The 20428-nt window shown below is 49.4% G+C and overlaps 8 protein-coding genes and 1 non-coding gene across 10 annotated transcripts; 7 read left to right on the top strand and 2 right to left on the bottom strand.

Annotated features, from left to right (window-relative positions):
- Window positions 1-85: 85 nt before the first annotated feature.
- Window positions 86-2054, bottom strand: CNC06060 (expressed protein). The gene is made up of 11 exons (XM_024656873.1): window positions 1654-2054; window positions 1460-1560; window positions 1313-1396; window positions 1246-1263; window positions 1130-1183; window positions 987-1080; window positions 792-939; window positions 603-738; window positions 458-540; window positions 375-392; window positions 86-314 (listed from the first exon to the last, which is right to left on the bottom strand). The coding sequence occupies exons 1-11, from the start codon at window positions 1676-1678 to the stop codon at window positions 215-217; spliced, it is 861 nt and encodes a 286-aa protein (XP_024512554.1). The 5' UTR covers window positions 1679-2054; the 3' UTR covers window positions 86-214.
- A 104-nt stretch (window positions 2055-2158) lies between these two features.
- Window positions 2159-2245, top strand: CNC06040. Its single transcript has one exon. It is a non-coding gene; the product is annotated as a tRNA-Leu (tRNA).
- Window positions 2246-2358: 113 nt separating this feature from the next.
- CNC06030 (RNA binding protein, putative) lies at window positions 2359-3752 on the top strand. The gene is made up of 3 exons (XM_024656872.1): window positions 2359-2705; window positions 2788-2900; window positions 2955-3752. The coding sequence occupies exons 1-3, from the start codon at window positions 2420-2422 to the stop codon at window positions 3681-3683; spliced, it is 1128 nt and encodes a 375-aa protein (XP_024512487.1). The 5' UTR covers window positions 2359-2419; the 3' UTR covers window positions 3684-3752.
- A 184-nt stretch (window positions 3753-3936) lies between these two features.
- Window positions 3937-7081, bottom strand: CNC06020 (hypothetical protein). Of its 2 annotated transcripts, XM_024658461.1 has the most exons (7): window positions 6978-7081; window positions 6570-6741; window positions 5515-6515; window positions 5450-5461; window positions 5193-5334; window positions 4303-5108; window positions 3937-4229 (listed from the first exon to the last, which is right to left on the bottom strand). In XM_024658461.1, the coding sequence occupies exons 1-7, from the start codon at window positions 7026-7028 to the stop codon at window positions 4191-4193; spliced, it is 2223 nt and encodes a 740-aa protein (XP_024514316.1). In that variant the 5' UTR covers window positions 7029-7081; the 3' UTR covers window positions 3937-4190. The 2 variants fall into 2 exon arrangements, with proteins under 2 accessions (XP_024514316.1, XP_024512486.1); XM_024656871.1 differs by lacking the exon at window positions 5450-5461 and having other exon boundaries at window positions 5193-5421.
- A 211-nt stretch (window positions 7082-7292) lies between these two features.
- CNC06010 (hypothetical protein) lies at window positions 7293-8915 on the top strand. The gene is made up of 7 exons (XM_569978.2): window positions 7293-7377; window positions 7453-7555; window positions 7609-7825; window positions 7873-8305; window positions 8362-8599; window positions 8656-8768; window positions 8834-8915. Exons 1-7 carry the CDS (start codon window positions 7297-7299, stop codon window positions 8855-8857), a joined length of 1209 nt encoding a protein of 402 aa, XP_569978.2. The 5' UTR covers window positions 7293-7296; the 3' UTR covers window positions 8858-8915.
- Window positions 8916-9203: 288 nt separating this feature from the next.
- On the top strand, window positions 9204-12517 carry CNC06000 (actin cross-linking, putative). The gene is made up of 19 exons (XM_569979.2): window positions 9204-9534; window positions 9605-9619; window positions 9673-9757; window positions 9814-9819; window positions 9881-9949; window positions 10007-10111; window positions 10176-10216; window positions 10273-10392; window positions 10444-10564; window positions 10620-10719; window positions 10785-10845; window positions 10897-11164; window positions 11214-11290; window positions 11360-11465; window positions 11527-11736; window positions 11785-11874; window positions 11927-11983; window positions 12032-12338; window positions 12387-12517. The coding sequence occupies exons 1-19, from the start codon at window positions 9290-9292 to the stop codon at window positions 12428-12430; spliced, it is 2127 nt and encodes a 708-aa protein (XP_569979.1). The 5' UTR covers window positions 9204-9289; the 3' UTR covers window positions 12431-12517.
- Window positions 12518-12681: 164 nt separating this feature from the next.
- CNC05990 (actin filament severing, putative) lies at window positions 12682-13868 on the top strand. The gene is made up of 6 exons (XM_569980.2): window positions 12682-12772; window positions 12839-12856; window positions 12939-13177; window positions 13340-13416; window positions 13541-13594; window positions 13669-13868. The coding sequence occupies exons 1-6, from the start codon at window positions 12770-12772 to the stop codon at window positions 13692-13694; spliced, it is 417 nt and encodes a 138-aa protein (XP_569980.1). The 5' UTR covers window positions 12682-12769; the 3' UTR covers window positions 13695-13868.
- A 1055-nt stretch (window positions 13869-14923) lies between these two features.
- Window positions 14924-15772, top strand: CNC05980 (nucleus protein, putative). The gene is made up of 3 exons (XM_569822.2): window positions 14924-15110; window positions 15299-15505; window positions 15565-15772. Coding segments are annotated over exons 1-3 (306 nt in total). The 5' UTR covers window positions 14924-15108; the 3' UTR covers window positions 15662-15772.
- A 140-nt stretch (window positions 15773-15912) lies between these two features.
- On the top strand, window positions 15913-20230 carry CNC05970 (hypothetical protein). The gene is made up of 8 exons (XM_024656870.1): window positions 15913-17097; window positions 17179-17265; window positions 17319-17908; window positions 17964-18319; window positions 18397-18656; window positions 18755-18905; window positions 18996-19894; window positions 19991-20230. Exons 1-8 carry the CDS (start codon window positions 16015-16017, stop codon window positions 20024-20026), a joined length of 3462 nt encoding a protein of 1153 aa, XP_024512555.1. The 5' UTR covers window positions 15913-16014; the 3' UTR covers window positions 20027-20230.
- Window positions 20231-20428: the final 198 nt, after the last annotated feature.

The following is a 20428-nucleotide window of genomic DNA, read 5'->3' as shown; positions in this document are numbered from 1 at the left end:
GGACCACATATGACAGACGCGACGCGTCCACACAAAACAACCAGGCGTCAGTAAAAAAACACACGGGAAAGATTATTGTGAGTGTCTCCCTTCAAATGTGCTGCATATATATATGAGCGTAAAACATTACACGATACGCTAGATCTAGGCACAAGAAGAGCTATATGTAATCTACTACATAGAATCTACGTAAAACACAGCCGGATGGCGAATGTTATTTCTCTGTCGTCTTTCGAGGACCTTGGTCTAGCGCTTCTTTCACCTCTGGGGTGTTCTTGACTTGGTCCCAGACCGGTCTAGGGATCTCTACCATCCTACAAAGCGGCCATTGCCATGTTTAATGGAAAGTACTGTAGAAAAGCGATCAGACTTACTGTGTTGAACGGGCATAACTGCACATGACGCATTAGATGTCAGCTCATTTTCGGAATACAGATCTATGGCTCTTTGAACCTACGAAATTCCTCCTAGCCTTGACATGGGTCTTAGCTTCTCGGTAAGCACCTTCATTTGATCTTGAGGGTCCAACACAAATTCCTTCTACTCATTAAGGCCCAAATTAGCGTTATATCTCTTTACAGGCGAAAAAAAAGAACACTTGCAACTTGGAAACGTTTAATCTTCCCCAAGATTACGGCTTGAGTGGGCTTCCCTTTATCTCCTATGAGGTCGTACCAATGTAAGACTTCACATTCCATAGTGAATGCTGATTCGGCGACGTGCGGCGGTTTCACAGTCCTTGAGTTTGACAGTGAGCCTCGACATGATCATGTAACACCGTCCCTACTTACTCTGATGGACGCTGTGTGAGGCCGGAGAGGGCCCACTCATCGACATTGTATGGTGCGTCGATTGATGTAAAGTTAGCGGCTTCCAAAAAGGGCTCCGAAATGATAGAGACGCAAAACTCCTTGGTCTCTTTGATGTTATGGCTCGTGTCTGTTTAAAGTCATTGGTAGGTCTTGCGATGATGATGGAGTGCCTACCTTTTAGGCCGTCAGTGAGCTTGCCTGCTGCCACAGAGATCATGATAGTTGGAGGATTGTGACCGACAGCGGCAAAATAAGACATGGGAGCCAACTGAGAGATTGTTGGTGAGAGACAATCAGGTGGGGGACGTCAGGCGTACGTTGGCTTTTCCATCGGACCCCATGCTGGAGACAAAAGCGATCGGCCTGGGAGTCTGAAGAGATTTCGTAAACGTCAGCGTCCATAATCACCTATCTTCACTGAGATTTGACACACAATACCTGAAATCATCATCTAAAGACTGTGTCAGCACCACTTTTTCAGATGAAGGAACCTATCTCACTTTGTAGACATCGCCGCCGGCTTGCTCTTCCGGGGTGATACTCTTCCACTTGGCCTCATTCGGTTGAAATTCTCCGGCACAGGGCTGTGTGAAGATAATCTCGTTAGCTTTGACATCCACATCGAGACAAAACCATTCTGATCCTACCAAGTCGTTCAATCCTTGTCCAGGTTTAAAGCTTGGATTGGGCGTCTTAGTAATTGTGGGCATAAAGTTTCTGTCGAACTCTGGTCTTGAAGCTTCAACCTCTGAACACAGACCAGACATTATTGATCAGCTCCGGATGCAAATACCAGGAATTCAAGTATAGCTGGTCTGAGATTATGATCCCTACTGCTCACCGATGAAGGGTGGATGTCTACTCATCTTCCTCGGCCTACACTATTCGATGATATGTGCCTGCAGAATGCCAAACTGTTCAAAAACGGCGGTCTTTTTGACTGGATTTGTCGGCCAATGTTCAGCGATGTTAGGAAGCTTCAGAGAGCTAAAGACATAATACAGAGCTAGTATAGAAATCGATTTGAATAGTTTGGGATGACCAGCTGAGGGAGTGATGGGCGAAGCACCTCCACATCCGTTGTGCGTCCTCCACCTAGTCGCTTGATGACGCAGAAGATCGGCGTCCATCGATTGACAGGGAGATAGGATATGTGTCGGTGTCCGAAACATGACACTAATGACCAAATAGCGGCAAATCCAGAAAACTTGGCCTGCCCTCTTAACAAGCTTAGCTTACTGATGTCGTTTTGGAAAACCAAAAGATATGGACAAAAAATAATCGATACGAAACATTACCACTGCCATGAGGTTATAAACTTAAATCTTGCTGTACAAACATCCAATGGCGAAGTGTCCGAGTGGTTATGGAGTGTCGTTCAGGTGTGAAACGCCGGCATGCTTTGCGCGTGGGTTCGAATCCCACCTTCGTCAACAGATTTTTTCTTTTTGTTTTTTTGCAACCTGTTACCTTTTTGCACCATGAGGTAATTAGATTCCGTTATAACTCCGCAATTCGCCGTCATCATCCAGCATGTTCGTTCTCATCATCATCATCATACATAACATCCTTTCTTTTCATATCTAAGAATTTAAAAAAATCAAGACATGCCTTCAAGAGGCCGCTCAACGACTCCCAAGTCACTCACCCCAGACCGCTCTCCGGCCAGGTCTTACCTCTCTCGATCTAGATCTCCTTCCAGGTCCAGGTCAAGGTCGCCCCTTCCCAGAAAGGCATCTCTTCGAGATGCCGACATGGACGCGCCCGGAGATGGCCTGTACAAGGTCATCGTGGTATCTGGATTGAGCAAGAATGTTATGAAGGGCCATTTGGACGAGATCTTCTCAGAGTATGGGCGGATTACTGGGATTGATTTGCCGTTGTTTAAAGTTTGTAAGTTTGTCATACTCCTTTTTGCTGGGCAAATAGTCGCGTCGTATTATGTCGATAACGTTGATGCTGACTGAAATAATAGCTGGACTGAACAAGGGTAAAGCTGCAATTGAGTTTGATACGCCTGCCGCGGCGTCAAAGGCAGTCAAGTGTATGGATGGTGGGCAGTTGGATGGATCTTTCCTCAATGTTCAGGTAAGTTTGTCAATCAAGCCCATGCATGAACTAGCTGCTGACGAACAGCGACAGATTTCTGAACATCCTCTCCCTCCTCCTCAAGCTCCTTCTCCTCGTCGTCGATCCCCGTCTCGTTCGCGTAGCCGCTCTCCTCCTCCCGCCCGTCGTCGCCGTTCACTCTCCCGATCTCGTTCCCCCTCTCCCCGCAAAGGCGACCGTGTCCCCTCTTATGGACGACGCCGTTCGTACTCCCGTTCGCGTTCGCCCCCCAGGCACCGTGGTGGACGAGACTCGTTCCCTGGACGAAATGGTAACGGTTACGGCCCTGGACCTTCTGGCGGTCGCGGTGGTGGTGGTGGCCGAGGAGGATTCTCAAGAGGTGGCGGGCCACCCCCTCCCGGAGGAAGAGACAATGGATGGAGGCGAGAGAGGAGCCCTCCTGTGCCTGTGCGTAAATGGGGTGAGCGTGGTGCGCCTAGGAGGCCGTCTCCGGAGTATGGCCGCGGTGCGAGATCAGCCTCGCGTTCGGTCAGCCCGCGAGGTCCACGTGGTGGTGTGAGATCGCGTTCGCCTGTCAGACGACGCGCAAGTGTTAGTAGGAGCAGGAGTCCGGTTAGGAGGAGGAGTAGGAGTAGGGCGAGGAGTTACTCTAGGGGACGGAGTGTTAGTATGAGCAGGAGCAGGAGCAGGTCTCCTCTCCCTAGGAAAAGATACAGCCTCAGCAGGAGTAGAAGTAGGAGCAGCACCAGGAGCATGAGCATTGACAGGAGTAGAAGCGGCACCAGAAGCCCCAGGAAGTAAAGAGAGACGAATATGTAACTTGATTATATAGCTATACTGGAATGAATTTAAAGCTGTTTTATTCTCTAAATGTAGGCTCATATCTCGTTTTGAATGGTTCATTATAGTTGGAGAGCCTTGTTTGATAAGATAGTGTCATGAACAGACACATGCTCACCCTTTGGACTCTTGGCTGGGCGGGCGACTTATGTGCGTTGCCTTTGGACCAGACAATGATTTGACTTCAAAAAGGATCTACAAGGACTGTACTAGATGCGAAATAACACTTTTTTTTCATTTCACATACTTTTTTGTATAATACGCAAAACACTATCCCATGGTATATCCAGGACCTTTGTATATTTCACTTCACAGTTCCCCTATTACGACGCTAGACCATGTATTAAATAAGAATTAGAAGAAAAAAGATTAAGTGGGAGAAAAAAATGAGTAAAGGGAAAAAGTTCAAAAGACTTTATCAAGGCCGATAGATGGAGAGCTCGTAATACAGTCGATGGGCAATGTTCTTTACTTGGATTTGTGTCCGGGCGAAAGAGCGTGCTTGATCTACAGGTAAAGTCCTCGTCAGTATTCTTCCTTTCCATCATTGCGTTCGGGAATAAATGGTAAAGTGACAGACCTTGGCAAGGAAACCAGTCTTCTTCTTCACAGATCCGGGTCCACTGCTAGACTCCTTTCCTGGCGTGGGCGTGGAGGTAGAAGTAGGCTTAGTCCCGGCAGGGGTACTTGGAGCCGCTGTATTTGAAGCACCAGTGGTAGTAGAACCAGCACCACCAGCCTCGACGGCACCAGCGGCACCGGCGACAGCTCCACCGTAACCAGCTGCAGCAGCAGGCACAGATGTTCCGTTAGTCGTCGCCGCTGTCGTCTTGGAAGGCGTGGCGGTTGTTCCAGTCGCGCTGCTAGCAGGTTGAGAAGTCTCGGTAGTAGTAGCAGTTGCAGCCGAAGGGGAGGAAAGAGAAGTTTCGGCCTTGACACCTGATTGAGGGACTTGCGCTCTGCCATCGGAAGCGGACCCTACTCCAGCACCAGTACCTTTACCCACGTCTTCAGACTTGAGCTTCAAGTTATCTTCGGGAGTATCAGGAGCAGCAGCCTTCTTAGCCTCGGCCACTTCGGGCTTCTCACCAGTCGCGCCTGTGGGGTTGGCTTCTTCCTCCCTCTTGGCCTTCTTTGCGTCTACACCGGGAGCGGCATCGATGGGCTTCGTACCGGCAGTATCGTTGAGGTCACTGCTCCCTAGAGATCGGTCCTTCTTGGGGTCCTTAGGGGCGATTGTGGTAAATACAGGGGCAGGTACGGCTCGGTGGTTCATGTCTGCTGTTTCAGGTTGTGCAGGAATGTCATTCTTGATGTCTTTCTCCTTGTTGTCTGTCGTAGAAGCGGTGTGGCCGAGAGTGGAAGACCCGTCGGCAGGGTAAGAAGCTGTGTAATCCAACCAATCACTCAGCCCTTTATCCACGCTCACAGTATCAACCTCCTTCGAGGGCGGCAACGACAACGACGTACTCTTCGGAGCCTGCTGATTTGGCAATGGCATAGCCACCTGGTCTGTCACTCCTGTTGTGCTACTAGCGCCAATGGTTTCAGACTTGAGTTCGGCGACCTTTTCGTCGAGCGCGGCGACAGCGGAAGCGGGAGGTGCGGATCCCTGAGGGGAAGTGGTGTCAGTTGGGGCATCGACCTTTTCGAGGTTGGTGACATCGATGCCTCGCGCGCGGGCTTCTTCGACGGACAGCTAAAGAAGAGGTAAAGAGGTTACGTACGTTAGTTTCAGCCTGTCTCGCATTAGCGCTTTCGCGCAGAAAATAATAGAGCGACAAAAGCTTACAGGACTAGAGTGAGTAAGGTCAACACCAGTCGCCTTCTCCACAGCGGCAGCTGCACCGCCTACAACAGATCCAAAGGTGGCCATGGCAGCCGCACCGTACTCGGCAGCCTTCTCCGCAAGACCATGCTCTCCTCCAACAGTAGCGGTTGGAGCTTCACCAACATTAGCGGCAGCAGCGACCATTTCGATTTGCTGAGGCGTCGCGTCGACAGCGGTGACTCGGACAGCACCTGAACTGTCAGTGGTGGCAGCTACAGCAGGGTCGATGGGCTCGTCAGCCTTGGCGGCGGTATCAGCAGAAGCGGCGGTTGATCCCGGGATGGGGCCAGGAGCGTTCACGTCCTTGGCAGTACCCTTCTCAGTGAGACCAGCCTTCTTGTCTGTAGGGACGGCAATAGCGACAGGGACAGGACCGGGGGAAAGAGTGTCCTTGGCAGTGCCCTTCTCAGCGACCATAGCGACAGGGACAGGACCGGGGGAAAGAGTGTCCTTGGCAGTACCCTTCTCAGCGACCCCAGCCTTGTCGGCTGCAGCCTTGTTGTCGAAAGGAGTAGCACTCTCAACGGGGGCCTTGTCCTTGGTCTTGGTCTCGGTGGCAGCAGCGGTACCAGAACCAATAGCGGTGGTCGTAGTGATGCCAGAGGTGGGAGCTGTCTCTGCACCGGCGACAGGCTTGCCCAAGATAGGAGCACCAATGGCAGCACCAGGGGCAGCAGCAGCAATCAGAGCCTCAGGATCGGTCTTCTTGTTACCAGTTGAGGCAGGGGCAGTGTCGGCAGTGTCGGCAGGGGGGACGGCGGTGGTTGGAGGTTTGGAAGTAGCATCCTTCGTGGCGGGGTCCTTGGCATGGGCGGAGGCAGCCGCGGCAGCACCGGCGCCAGCGCCAGCGCCAGCAGAGGTTGAAGCACCAGTGGCACCAGTAGCCGTTGACTTGTCCACAGGTTTTTTGTCATCAGGGCCTTCGGGAGCAGTGTAGACATTGTTCATGTTTCCAGCGGCATCTAATCCAATCCCTTGTCAGCTCTTTCAGGGCCAAGAGAAAGGAACAGACCCACCCCATTCCTTTGCCTCGTCTTCTCTAACCTTCCACTCTCCATCGACCACATACTTGAACGCCTGCTTCTCTCCCCATGGAACGGAAACGTCGGCCAGGAAGCTTCCATCTGATTGTTTCTTGAGAGGAGTGGCAGTGGCAGACCAGTCGTTAAAGTTACCGGCGACACAAACCTATTTATTAGTTGGCGGCAGGTGCGGAGTCAAGTTGAGTGATGCATTCAGAAGCAAAGTGCGGGAAGAAACGAGCGGGAATACACAGTCAGCAGATGAAGCCCACATTTGACACGACTTGAGAGATGGATGGCTCCGCGAAGTGGACATTTCCGCCCTGGTTTGTTTACCCGGCGAATGGGGATTTGGGAGTGGGGACGGCGCAGGAACGGGTCAGGGCGGCTGGCAGAACTCACTGTTTGTGCGCCTGCGCCCCAGGTGAAGGTGGCGAGATGCTGCTGGGTCATTGTTTGTGGATGTTCTGTTATCGATGCGGATGGAAGAAAAGAGATGCAAATGGCCGAATGAATGGGAAATGGACAAAATGGCAGTGATCCCCCGCTAGCTCCGTTTTCATGACGTACTCTCGATGGCCCTCGCTGCCGGAAGCGGAAACAAATAAATTAATCTTTACGTAAGTAGATCGCGGTGGAGGCAGAAACACTCCGCTCCCTCGTCTGCCACCATTACTACGTAGCGACGCGCTTTGGTCCATATTATTGCTTCACGTCTAAGATGTTGTCCACCAGATCAATTGCTATACTATCGGCCCTTGCTATGGGCGCTGTGGTACTTGCCGGTACTTACGCGGAGAAAGTGGGTCTTATAATCTTTATCTTTGCCAGGTGACTCACGGACCGGCCTAACTGATGCCTGAATCAACAACCATAGAACCAATACTCCTTCGAAGTACCGGCGAAACAGGTAGAAGGAACAACTATGAAAAAGGTCTTTGCAACATTGTTTCCCTTCGAAAGTCCTGCCTGGAACTCTAGTGAGCAATCAGTGATGTTGCACTGCTGTCTTGAATACTGATGATGCGCATAGTCCTGGCAACTTTCTACATATCCAGTATACCCAACTTTATCCTCCTTGCTGTACCAGCCAGCCTTGACCCTACATCGTTAAATACCATGATATCTTTCGCTACCGGTGGTCTTTTGGGAGACGTCTTCCTACATTTGGTGCCGCACGCTTTTTTTGGAGAAGGTCATGAAGCCGACAGGAGTTTGGTGGTGGAAGAAAAGAGGAATATCGTAATTGGGTGGGTTTACGTATGGTGATACAAGGCTTGAGCTGATTACGGTCTAGAGGCGCCATCTTCCTTGGTTTTGCATGCTTTTTTGTATTGGACAAGAGTATGAGGGTACTCAGCTCCTCAGCCGGCGGGGAGGGCGATCATCACCATTCGCATTCCCATAGCCACAGCCATAGCCACGCAGCCTCAGGCCAGTCGTCTTCGATTAAAGCGGAAAAAGACAACGGGCTGCGCCAACGCAAATCCCCGGTCTCCCCCTCCACCGACTCTGCTTCAGCCGATATCCAAGCCGCTTCCACTTCTCAAGATGAGAAAACAGCCAAAGAAGCGAACCCCTCACTCAAGCTTTCAGCTTACCTTAATTTGTTTGGCGACTTTACCCACAACATCACTGATGGCCTTGCCATGGCTGCTAGCTTTTACAGCAGTCCTGCTTTGGGAGCGGTCACTACTATAGCAACATTCTGTCATGAAATCCCCCACGAAGTGAGTACTTTCCCTTGTAAATTCCAGTCAACCTCTCAAAACATGCAAAATGGTAGATCGCAGACTACTCTATCCTGATCAAATCGGGTTTCACAAAATCCCAAGCGATGGGCTCTCAATTCTTCACCGCCGTAGGCGCTTTTGTTGGTACATTCTTGGGTATCTGGATCGCCGAAACGTCAGGTGCGGGTAATGCAGGAGCTCACGGAGAGGGTATCAGCCTGAATGTAGGAGAGGGGTTGTTTGGGACGAGCGTAGCCGGTGGGGAGCTGGTCATTCCAATGACCGCGGGAGGTAAATATTGATTTTTTTGAATCTACGAGCCTATCTGATGGATGAGTGGGTATCAGGTTTCTTGTATATTGCAAGTGTGAGCGTGATTCCGGAATTGTTGGCAGAATCCAGGAGCGGGAAACAGGCGCTCAAAGAGTACGCCGCGATGGCGTTTGGTGTTTTCTGCATGGTATGTTGTTTTCACCACGGGATCACGTAATGGTAAGTTGAAAAGCTGATTGGGTGATCATATAGGGTGTGATTGCTTGGAACGAATAAATTATGTGTTTGTGTACAATAGCTGTAGAGTGAGCGTACATGCATAGATATCGCAGAAGAAGAACAATGGTTTGGATGAACGATATGACACTGCACTTAGGCAACGATGCTACTGTTCGCAGACAGTACGTCTTGCTGTTCAGTAGACATCCCGTAAGCCATGCTTGCATTTTATGTAGAGCCTTTCAAGTTACAGGTGATGAAGAGACCCGGCAGACGTGTTATCATCATCATCGTCGTCGTCCTCAACAACGAACGCTCCAGGGAAATTATCAATTCTCGACGCGTCGGGTCTGAACTGCGCGCGGTGACTTTGTGCTTTCTTCGTCAACAACCGGACCGCACATTTGTTTCATTTGTGTCATTATTCGTTTGTTTTGCAGTGTCATTTCCAAAACTTCTTCCGATCTTCATCAGCATATCTTCCCAAAGATGTGGTCCCCTCAAGTTGACATGGAACGTCGCGCGTCCCAACAATCAGCCCTCTCACCAACCCCTCCAACAAATAAACATGGCCGTACAAAGTCTCTCAGCGCAATATCCAACTTCAACGCCGCGATGAACATCAACGCCGGAGGACCTGGCGGGGGTGCACCGATGAGCCCTGTCCGCATGGGCAGTCCTTTGATAGGACCCGGGGGAGCAGTCGAGTTTGAATGGGCAGATATTCAAGCAAGGTCAGTGGTGGATGTTGGGTTACGACGATGAAATAGTCGTTGATGCTGCTGCTGATCATCTTGGTAACAGGACTTTTTGTCGATGGTGTGTACACTGTACAGAAACGTTATGGGCAATAGATCTGATTGCTATGTAAGGCTCAACAAACAGCTGGAAAGTCACGGATTAGAACCGATGACAGACGTTGTCAAGGACTTTTCGAGCGGTGTCAAGCTCATTCAAGTAAGTCCTGCTCAAGATGATTCTACAGCTACATAGGCTAACAAAATAACTTTAAGCTCCTAGTCAGTGGACATTTACTTCAGAGGCTTGCAAAACATCATCTAACAAATCGGAATCATGTAGGAAATCATCTCGGAGGAAAGCTTGGGGCGCTATGTTAAGAACCCGAGGCTGCGTGTGCAAAAAGCCGAGGTAGGCTACCAAAGAACTTATACCTGCAGGCAATATCGTAACAAATATCATTCTTAGAATGCTGCAAAAGCCCTGAATTTTATACGGTCAAAAGGAATTAAATTGACGAATATCGGTCCGGAAGATATCGTTGACGGAAACCTGAAGCTTATCCTGGGCATGGTATGTTGTTGTCAGATCATCTCTCGTGGATTAAGGCAATTTGGGGACTGATAATGGCAATCAGATATGGACGCTTATTCTGAGATTCACAATCGCAAACATCACGTAGGCTCTTGGTAACCTCCTTAACAACTAAAAAAGATGGCTAATGCATTTTTTAGAGAATCTGGATTATCGGCAAGGGATGGTCTGTTGCTCTGGTGCCAAAGAAAGACAACTGGCTATAACCCGGAGGTGGATGTACAAAACTTCAAAGGAAGTTTTGCAGATGGTCTAGCTTTGTGAGAATCAATTTGGTCAGGCAAGGGGTGGGTGACTGACTTGCACTGCAGATGTGCTCTGATTCATTACCACCGCCCGGAGCTGCTAGATTATCATGGGTTGGATAAGGCTGACAAGCGAAACAACACTGAACTTGCTTTCAAAGTTGCTGAAGAAAAGCTTGGTATCCCTGTAAGATTCAATTCTCACATATACACCGCTCATAGCTGACAGAGTTCCTTTATAGCGTCTGCTTGAAGTGAAGGATTTGTGCGATGTGGAAGTCCCAGACGAAAGGTCTGTAATGACTTACGTTGCTGAATTTTTCCACAAGTTCTCAAGCGAAGGTGTGTCATAAGCCGCAGCAATAGAATATAGCGAGTCGCCAACTCATAATAATTATTCATCACAGACAAAGCCGAAACCGGCGCTAGGCGAGTCGAAAAGTTTGCGGAGGTGATGCAAGGCGTCTGGTGAGTGTCCAATCTTAGGTAACGAATTCTCGCCCTAACACTGGCATCCAGGGCCAATAAAAATGATTTTGAGCGCCGTCTGGACCTCCTTCTTTCCGCGCTTTCTGTCACCGAACAGTCCTGGTTCATCGCGCCTCAACCCTCAACATACCCGGAAGCAATCTCATACCTTGCCCAATTCAATGATTACAAACGCACCTCTAAACGGGAATGGGTAAAGGAGCGACAAGAGCTTGCTGCGTTGTACAGTAATATCCAGACAAAGATCAGAACGTATTCTTTAAAACCTTGGGAACCGAGTGAAGGGGCTAGATTGGAGGTAAATCGGTCTGACTAATGTGGGAATGGCTACTGATTGGTTTATACAGGATCTGGAGAAGAGATGGGCAGAGTTTTTGGTGTCGGAGACTGCAAGAAGTCGTGCTATAAATGCCTCTGTAAGAGAGTAGGTTTTTATTTTATTTTTTACTTTCTGCTCGTCCGTTGCAGTGAGTTACGTACTGACAGGGTGCAGTATTAAAGAGACTTTGAAAAAGAAATTTGCGAGAGCGGCAGAGGACTTCATCCATCGCTTACAGCAGATTGAACAGGCGATCGGCGCCTTGGCCGGACCTTTACCAGTGAGTATTGGTTTTCTTTGTCAGTTACCTCTGTTCAGCTGTACTTATCGTACACGTATAGCAACAAAAGCAGACTCTTTCTCAACTATCATCCTCCATACCATCTCTTTACAAGTTGTTATCGACAGAAATATCAGATCTCAACAACAGCTGTCTCGAAGCCAAGGTAGAAGAGAATGACTATACTGTTTTGACTGTGGATGATCTCGAGTACGAGTTGGAGCTGGCTGAGGTGGGATTAAAAAAGAAGATCGCATTCATAGATAACCAAGTCAGTCGGTTCTGGAGACAAGAGAAAATTATGCTTATGATGCTACAGCTGGTCTCTGCCCAACACACCAATATCACACCCGCCAAATTAGAAGAGTTTGAGGCGACGTTTAAGCATTTTGCATGGGAGGAGACAAATGCAAGTGATGTTTCATCTTTGTGGGAGACCCAGCTGATGACGAGTATAACAGACCCTCGGAATGTGGGAGATGCATTCAGCCTTGGCGAGTTTAGGTATCGTCTACGCTGTAGGTGTTGTGTCCAACGTATCACCATGGGCTTACATTGTTCCATAGGAGGAGGAACTGGAAACGATTTTCTCCGAGCTAGAACAACACTTTGGCGCTGTCACATACGAGGCGTGGCTCAGTCTGCTCGTCAACATTACTCAAGACGATGCGTCCTCCCCTGAACAACTGCGCGAAGCTTTCAGAGGCATGGCTGGGGAGAAGCCATACGTCACTGACCTTGATTTTGAGTACGCGCATTTGCCTAAAGAGACAGTTAGGTTCTTGCAGGAGGCAATGCCAGAAACGTCTGAGCTGCCCGAGTTGGAAGAAGGGATGGAAAGACCTGCTAATGGTACCACGAAGGCTTATGACTGTGAGTCAAGTCAGCAGAGCATTGAAGTCACTTGCTTATTTGGGGCAGACAACTCTTTCTTAGAAGTTGCTTTTGCGCAGCAGTGTATCTGACGAGCACATGCACATGGATGATAGATGCTAGCACGATCTTTGTACGACTTGTATGATAGTTCACGAGCCTATGAAATGAAGAATGCGTTTTAGTAAAATAACGAATAGTAGATGCCAGCGCGGCTCAGATGTTTTGGCGGTGGTGTTAAGTGCCACAGATGCAACTCCGCGGCGGCACCGACCGACAGCACGGTGACCCTGACTGCATCATCATTCCCTCCGCCGTCCTCCACGCGACAACGAACGACCAACAAGCATCGAAAGCAACACGCCTATCTTCTCTTACATTCACGTCTATTTACCCTTTATATCCGTATCCATCCCTAAATTCTCGTAAACATGGTGTGTATAACCTGCTCCTGGGAGACAGAGAAAAAAAGCAACAGCTAATTTCGTCGTCATGTGCAGTCCTCCGGTGTTCAACCTGTATGTCATTGTACAACAACCTCATCCCTTGAACAATTCATCCCCACGATCTCAGACAACTAATGAGTTTTTTATCTCTTAGACCCAAGAATGTCTCGAAAAGTTCCAGGAGCTTAAGACTGGTAAAAAGCTCACCTATGTCATCTATGGTCTCTCTGAGGACAAGCGATCCATCGTCGTTCTCAAGGCCTCTGAGGACAAGGACTTTGACAGCTTTGTGGCTGAGCTCCCCGAGAAGGACTGCAGGTGGGCGGTGTACGACTTTGAGTTCACTTTGCCCGGTGGTGAAGGTGTGAGGAACAAGCTGTGTTTCATTGTTTGGTGAGTGGAATTTCGTTTTGTAGTCTTGTTTGATTTCTTGTGTGTGTTGGGATAAAGGATAGTGGATGCTCTTGCAATTTGTCGGTCATTCAGGATCGCAAAACAAGCAAGGAAAAGCAGGAGGAATGGCCGTTTGGGCTAACCATTGATTTTGCACAATAGGTCCCCCGATGATGCCTCTGTCAAGAACAAGATGATCTTCGCTTCTTCCAAGGAAGCCATCCGTCGTCGTCTTGATGGTACGTTGTTAAAAACTAATGTGTACATGACCGGCTTATGACGTTCCAACCTTTTATCATCCTTTCTCGATTTGCAAACACCAACATCGCCCCCCTAATCTCTGCCGTCTTCACACTTATCCAGGTATCCACACCGAGATTCAGGCTACTGACTTCTCCGAAATCACCAAGGATGCCCGTAAGTGCCCATCTCGTCTTAGTCCTTCTTCTCATCGCCATAAACACCGTGTTCACCACTCGACCGTCTTGCAGTCTTTGAAAAGGCCACCCGAAAGTAAACGTCTGCCTCTTTTCCTCCTATCTATGTCTTTCTCTAGTTTGTTCATTGTTGCTACTAGAGGATGAACACCGATCAACTTGTGGGATCAGCATTGAATGAGCAGGAACCAGGATCCCTTTGAGCAATGCGCCGAGATCCATGCGATCGATGAAGAATATAGATTTTTACGCGGAATGACGATGATGTTTGTTTTGGCTAACATGATCACCGACAAGGCAGAGTACAGATATCTTATTGACTGATATACAATCGGAAATACGACAGGGTACCGGAAACGGGATGACAGCAAGTCGACAGATTACCGGACTATGAAGGTCTTTTTTCTGAAGGCTGTAGTAACAAACCGTACATGAGCGGTTGTTGTCGGCTTACACTTTCATTGACCCTACATCAGGTTTTTCCGCATTAGCAGGCAGGGTTAATAACTATGCAAATAAAGACCATAATCCATCCTTCTTCCTATATCTCTTCTGGTAGAGTTTAGTGTTAGTACGACGATGCCCTTGCTGCTAGAGCCGCATCAATTAACGTTCCAGGACTTTTCAGCTCTTTTTTTTCGTTTTTAATTAGATGGCGATTCATAATAGTAGCAATTCTGCACTTTGGTGACTTTGCTGATGTATTCACCGGACGACCACCAAATTGTTGACGGGGTCGGCACGAGGAGACGAGGTGGTTGAGAGGCGATCTGGGGGGCGGAAGGATAGAAAACGTACGCTAATGTACAAGTATTTATACATGATTACTGCTAGCTGATGAGAAGTGAGGAACGAAGTGACATGCTTGCACAGCAGCAGCAAGCAAGCACAGCCCTTTTCCCTTCTTAGCTATCTTTCCTGTTCGCGCGGAAACAGTTGACGAAAGAGGCGGATTGGACGAGGGGGACAACCGCGCAACAACCATCCGACCGAAACGAACGGGAGTCGGCATCTGGGGGTTCATTCTTACAAAGATCAGGCACCGCGATTAGTCGTTCGGATGTGACCGAGTGTAATGATCTCTAATGCCACCGATTAATCCGATTACAAATTGGGGATTTGCGATTTGCGCTCCGTTTTCCTCGGCGGCCGTTTTTCCGTTGCTCCGTTTTCCTTCGACTCGGCAAAAGAAGAATGTGGGAAGTGCTCGAACATGGGCGATGTTACGTAAAGTGTAGCTGACGCATGCGTGTTGATGGGGTGGCAAGGAGTGTGGGTATAAAGGATTTGGTTCATTCCCGACCTCTTCTTTTCCTTTCTCTCTTTCTTCTGATCAGCCAATTCATATCCAGCGACAGCCCATCCAAGTTCTAGCCGATCATCTACTTCAAGCGCCCAGCTTTACCTTGTCACTCTACACCTGTCGCAAAAGACAATTTATCATTGAACTGTTCGACTCATTAGCAACCTCTTTCCACTACATCTTCATTCATCATGTGAGTAGCTGTCCTCTATCTTCCATATCTCACTCTTGGGATTCTTTTTGGGTGTGCTTCACGGGGAGGAGGAGTCTATTCGATGCTTACTACACTTGCGTCGTGTACTCTTGCTCTTGCCTCGTTCCGTCCATATCCTGCTACCTTGTGATCGTGTGACATGTCGCTGACTTTTCACGTCTGATTAGGCCTGCCAAGAAGCGATGTCAGTTCCGTGTTGTCTACAACATCCCCACCCTCAACAACTCTGATAACGCCGACCCTAATGCCAAACCCGAAATGACTGCGAACCCTCCTACGCAGTGCCCTTCGGCCGCTTTGCGACTTGCGGGAGATTGCCCCCATTGCCAGAGGGTGTTTTGTTCCACACATCGGACACCTGAAGCGCACAACTGGTAAGCTCCGTTGGCAGTATTCGAGATCTTTGGCGCAGACGCTGATTTTCTGTATGAAGTACCGGCATGCAAGCCTGTAGGGATGCGGCGTTCCAGGCGAACAAGGAGAAGTTAGAAAGGGAGAAGACTGTCAACAGCAAGGTTGCACAGACATAGTGCGCTTCAAGGACAATAGACGGTAGATCCTTTAGAGGGAAGTGTATCATTTGCTCTGTTTGTAAAATGGTTGTAGAACAGGCCTTGTGCTATGAATTGTTTGTGACACATGCTGGTTTGTGTTTGATGCTGTCCTGCAGTATGTAGCCGTGTGCCCTGTCCGGCGCCTCGCTGCTCGACTGTTGAGGGCAAAAGCATGCATGTGGAGCAGGGCGTACCGCGATATTATGGCGGGCGAGTGGTGAAAGCGAGTGGTTGCGTCATTCACCCACCGCGTCTCCCCTGTTCGTTGGCATCCGCCGTCTGAGAGGATTTACCCATCGCAACTTGTCTTCTTCCGCTGCGTCCCCGCCATGTCCGACCCCAGCAGCCCCCCGGCCGTACCCTACAAAGCCTATGTGCCCCGCAGACAACGGTCCATCCGCCCAGACCGGCCCCTCCCGCCTCCACCCCCAGAAGAAGACGTCCCCGCCGTCAATGCCTTCGAACGCATACAAGGATACACTTCTCCCCCTTCTCCGCCGCCCCGCGTCTCGTCCCCCAGGCTGGCGGAGAAAAAGCTTCCATCGCCGCCGAGCACCGCTCCGGTACAGCATGTCGACCAGCAGCGCCAACGTGCGTCGTCGTCGTCGTCGTCGTCGTCGGCGACCGTGCCTCCACCAAATGCTGCTCCGCTCCTAGACTCGGCGAGCAAAGCCCAGACCCAAACCTCGGCGGCCCACCTGCACCCGTACCACTCCACCCTCCCCACGTCGTCCGACCCTCCTACGGTGCTCACTCCCCTTCGAGCGCATTACCTAAAAAAGACGCTGGTCAGTCTTCAGGTCTCACATGAATTGGCCTTGATAACCGACCCTGTGCTGGGCGCCAACGCCCTCGGCCTCCTGGGCGAGCCGTTTGTACTGCCTCAGCAAGCGAGGAAGGAAGCGCTCCAGCGTGTTAGTGAAATTGCCCGTGCGGAAGGGCAAGTAGGGGATCTACCGTTCTTGAGGTTCATGTTCCATCAGTTCCTCTTACCCTTTCCCTTTCTCACCGCCGCTCCGCCCGCGTTCTGGTCCGCCAAAGTTCAACCCTTTTTGTCATCATTCTTGTCCACGACAGGTATATCTGCTCATGCTACTCAGACAGAGCAGGAAAGAGAGGTTACAGAGAGCTTGATGTCAAAGGACGAGCTGAAAGAGGCCCAGGAAAGAAGAAAACTTTGGGTAAAGGTCGAGAAGCATCTGGCGCTGATGTTTGGCCTCGGGATTAAGCTTACGAATGGTGAAGAGGTAGTGAGGATTGGTCAGGCAGAGCTGAAAAGATTGGAGGCTCTACAGGAGGAAAGGAAGCGGAAATGGATGGAGAAGCATGGTGGTCGACAACCTGGTGAAGCTCATATGACTGGCTTTGAGGTGAATGTCATTGGCGTGAGGCTTGTAGTGGAAAAAGGAAGGGTCAGAAATCGGAGCCATGAGGTAAATTTCCGACTGGGTCAAGTGTATGCTGTGCGAGGTAGGGCTGACAACGTGTGCTAGGAATTCATCATCCGTACAAGCAGACATGGTGTATCAGACGTATTCGTATCCAGACGATACGGCGATTTCAGAAGGCTTGCAGAAGAAGTGAGGCATCTTTGCTCCTATCCAATTTTGCAATCCCATCTGATCCGGAATAGCTGCGCCTCGCGTTCCCCGACTCTATGATCCCCTTCCCTCCTCCCAAAGACAAATCCACTACGGCTGCGCCTCCCATACCCTCCACCTCTACCGTCTACGGCACATACAACCCCCTTCGCGCCATATACGGCTCTGGAGCTCAGCCTACCCCTGCCGACTCCACTTCATCCCTACAAGACCCCGATTCGCCCACCACTGCGACTACTTCGGGAACACCACTTTCGAGGGAGAAGAACCGCCTTACTCTAAGAGCGTACTTGAACAGCCTGCTCACTCTGCCGTACGTGATAGAATCTCCCATCTTGCGTTCCTTCCTCCTCTCAGCACCCACCGCACTCACCCCGCCCGAGGCCGTGGACTGTCAGCGTAGGCTGGAGGCAGATGCGGTGAGGGAAGAAGGGAGGAGGAGGTTCAGGTTGGAGGCAGAGAAGAGGATTGAGGCGCTAAGAGAAGGTCTGGCGACGTTTAAAGGCGATGTATTGAGTAAAGAGGGGGGACTAAAGAATGTGTTTGAGGTGGTGAAAAGGGTGGAAAAGGTGGAGGATCTCCCAGAGGCTGAGGCTAGTGTCTTGGAGTGGGGAAGGATATCGTGAGTGATTACCATCTACAAAGCATAAAGGAAAATGACTAATGAAAGTTTGCAGGTTCGCCGCTACAATCTTCCAACTGTTTGTAGCTTCCGATACCGCATCAGATACTCTCGCCTCACTCAAGCGGCTCCACGGCCTCATGCCATACTTTGTGCTCAAAGGTATCCTCAAAATATCCAATCCAATGGCCATGATCCGCGGCGTTCTAGACCTCTTCCTCGCACGACCATTCGGAGGGCAATCATTGATACAGCGAATGTTCTCCTCCTCGCTCACAGAGGATCTAAGGATGCTGGATGAGGATATTGAGGTCGTGCAGGATAAGATTGATGACCCCGTGCTGTGTCAGAAGATTGAACAGTATGCGAAAGCGCCGTTTGAAATTCAAGAAATGTTTAGAAAAGATGCTGGTAAGCATTCCCTTTTCTTGGCTTGTTTAACCTTATCGCCCGATCCCATTGATGACTGACTTTTTTAATTCTAATAGCATCCGAGGGCCTCGACCTACTCATCATCATCCTTCGCTCTCCCGATGTCCCATCCCTTTCCCGTCCCCAATTCCAACGTGTCGTTAAAGCTACAAGGGCATACAGGGAGTACAAATCTTCCCTTACCGACTTGTCTGATTCCGATGATGATGAAGGACCGGAAAATGAGGATGCGTGGTTGTATGAGGATTTAACGATTCTGTTGAAACTCTGGATGAGAAAGAGGGAGAAAGAAGGTTTGCTCGCTCTGATATTTGAAGTGAGTTGTCATTTAGTCTTTGGGTTCCTTTGGTTTTTTTAATCTACCTGGCAAGGATGGGGGTACTGACGACAGGGCAATTTTTTTATTTTTTATAGGGAGTGACAGCGGAACTGCTCAAGGATATCATCACGATTTTCTACACCCCTCTGGCACAGGTGTATAAGGCTGCAAGCATTGCCGATTCTCTTGGTGATATGCAGGCTTTTATCAATGATATGATCCGGACCGTCGAGCAGGTCGAAGAACGTGAGTATCCGATTTTTTATTTTTTATTTGCTTCTTTGCGGCTTATTGAAGAGTGGTTTGTGCTTATCCCTCCGTCGTGCATCCAATTAGTCTCCCAAGAAGATCCTCAACGAACTGTCCAGACATTCATCGATCTCGTTCAGCGCCACGAACAGTCATTCTACACATTCGTCCATAACGTTCATTCCAAGGGCAAGGGATTATTTGACTCTCTCATGTCGTGGCTCGAGCTTTTCCTCAATTACGCTCGTTCCGGTTTACCATCCCCTATCGATCTCGAATTCATCCTCCCGCACTCGGAGGAAGAACGTCGAAAAGTGCTGGCAGAGGTCGATAGCGTCGCGACGTACCATTACCGACTCAAGGTCGCGCACGAAGAAAAGATTCGACGACGGTTCCGCGCAGCTGCAACGGATAATGGCGGAGCGGGGGGAATAGGCGATCCGATTGATGATGAAGCCGAGTTGTTGAGCTCTGTTATGGCGAGCTTGAATATAGGCGAGACGACGATGGATGAAGCGGGTGATTTGGCAGATGAAGAATCAGAGGAGGAAGCAGAAGATGAAGAGGAAGAAGAAGAGGAGAGACAGTTGGCGAATTTGGAGGAAGGGGATGAAGATAAGAGTGATACGAGCTCGATGAACCTCGCCAGCCCGAAACAAGAGGCGCTTTCTCCACCGTCTGGTAGCGCTGGCTCTGGTAACAGTACGGCCGATCGAAGACGGAGCTCGCATTCTTCTACTTCTCAATCCCTCAAGAAAGTGCGATCGGCTTTCAAGTTTAAACATGGTGACGATAAAAAATCGAGCCCGACCGCAGTTGCAGGTGGAACTGACGAAGGAAAACAATCTTCGCCGCTGGCACAAGGAGGGCGGCATCATGTCCATGGTCATGGGAATGGGAGAAGGAAGAAGATGGGTGGTATAGTAACGTTGACACCCCCGGAGACAGAGTCGATAGCTACTCTAAGGCCATTGTTCGTCGAAGCTGTAAGTGATCTTTCCTTACTTTTGTCGTAGTGTCGGGCTTTCGTTCGGCTCTGGAAAAAACGAAAGCTGACTGAATAATCTTTTTCTGTGCCACAGCTTCGTCCTAGTCTGATAGTTCAACCTATGAAATAAAGGTACTTGTGATGGGATGCTCCCTGGATTTCGATAACTCCAATTCATCAGACCTTCATCTTGTTGAGAACAATCAGTTTGGAAATATCCTTCATCAATTGTATATATCTCCTTGGTGTAAAGCGTGCCCTTTTCAATCTCTCGTCCATATGAAAAACGTATTGCAAACGAAAATCTAGTATTCTATGATGTAATCTGTGGTGCATATATGTTTGATTTCGAGATAACATCCTCTATTATAAGTCCAGAAGCCTTAAGGTCGGAAGCTCAGAATTTCGCCAGTTCGCAGAACGGGTTGTTGGCGCCTCCTGCTTGAAACGTTGTCCAGTGAAGAAGAAAGATGAATGTAACTCACGCAATACGTAATCAAGCATATATCTCGGCATATCCGTGAGATGCTTT

This window comes from Cryptococcus neoformans, assembly GCF_000091045.1.
Source record: "Cryptococcus neoformans var. neoformans JEC21 chromosome 3 sequence".
NCBI lineage: Eukaryota > Fungi > Basidiomycota > Tremellomycetes > Tremellales > Cryptococcaceae > Cryptococcus > Cryptococcus deneoformans.
The sequence above is the reverse complement of the archived record's forward strand: the minus strand, read 5'-3'. Positions and strand labels throughout refer to the sequence as shown.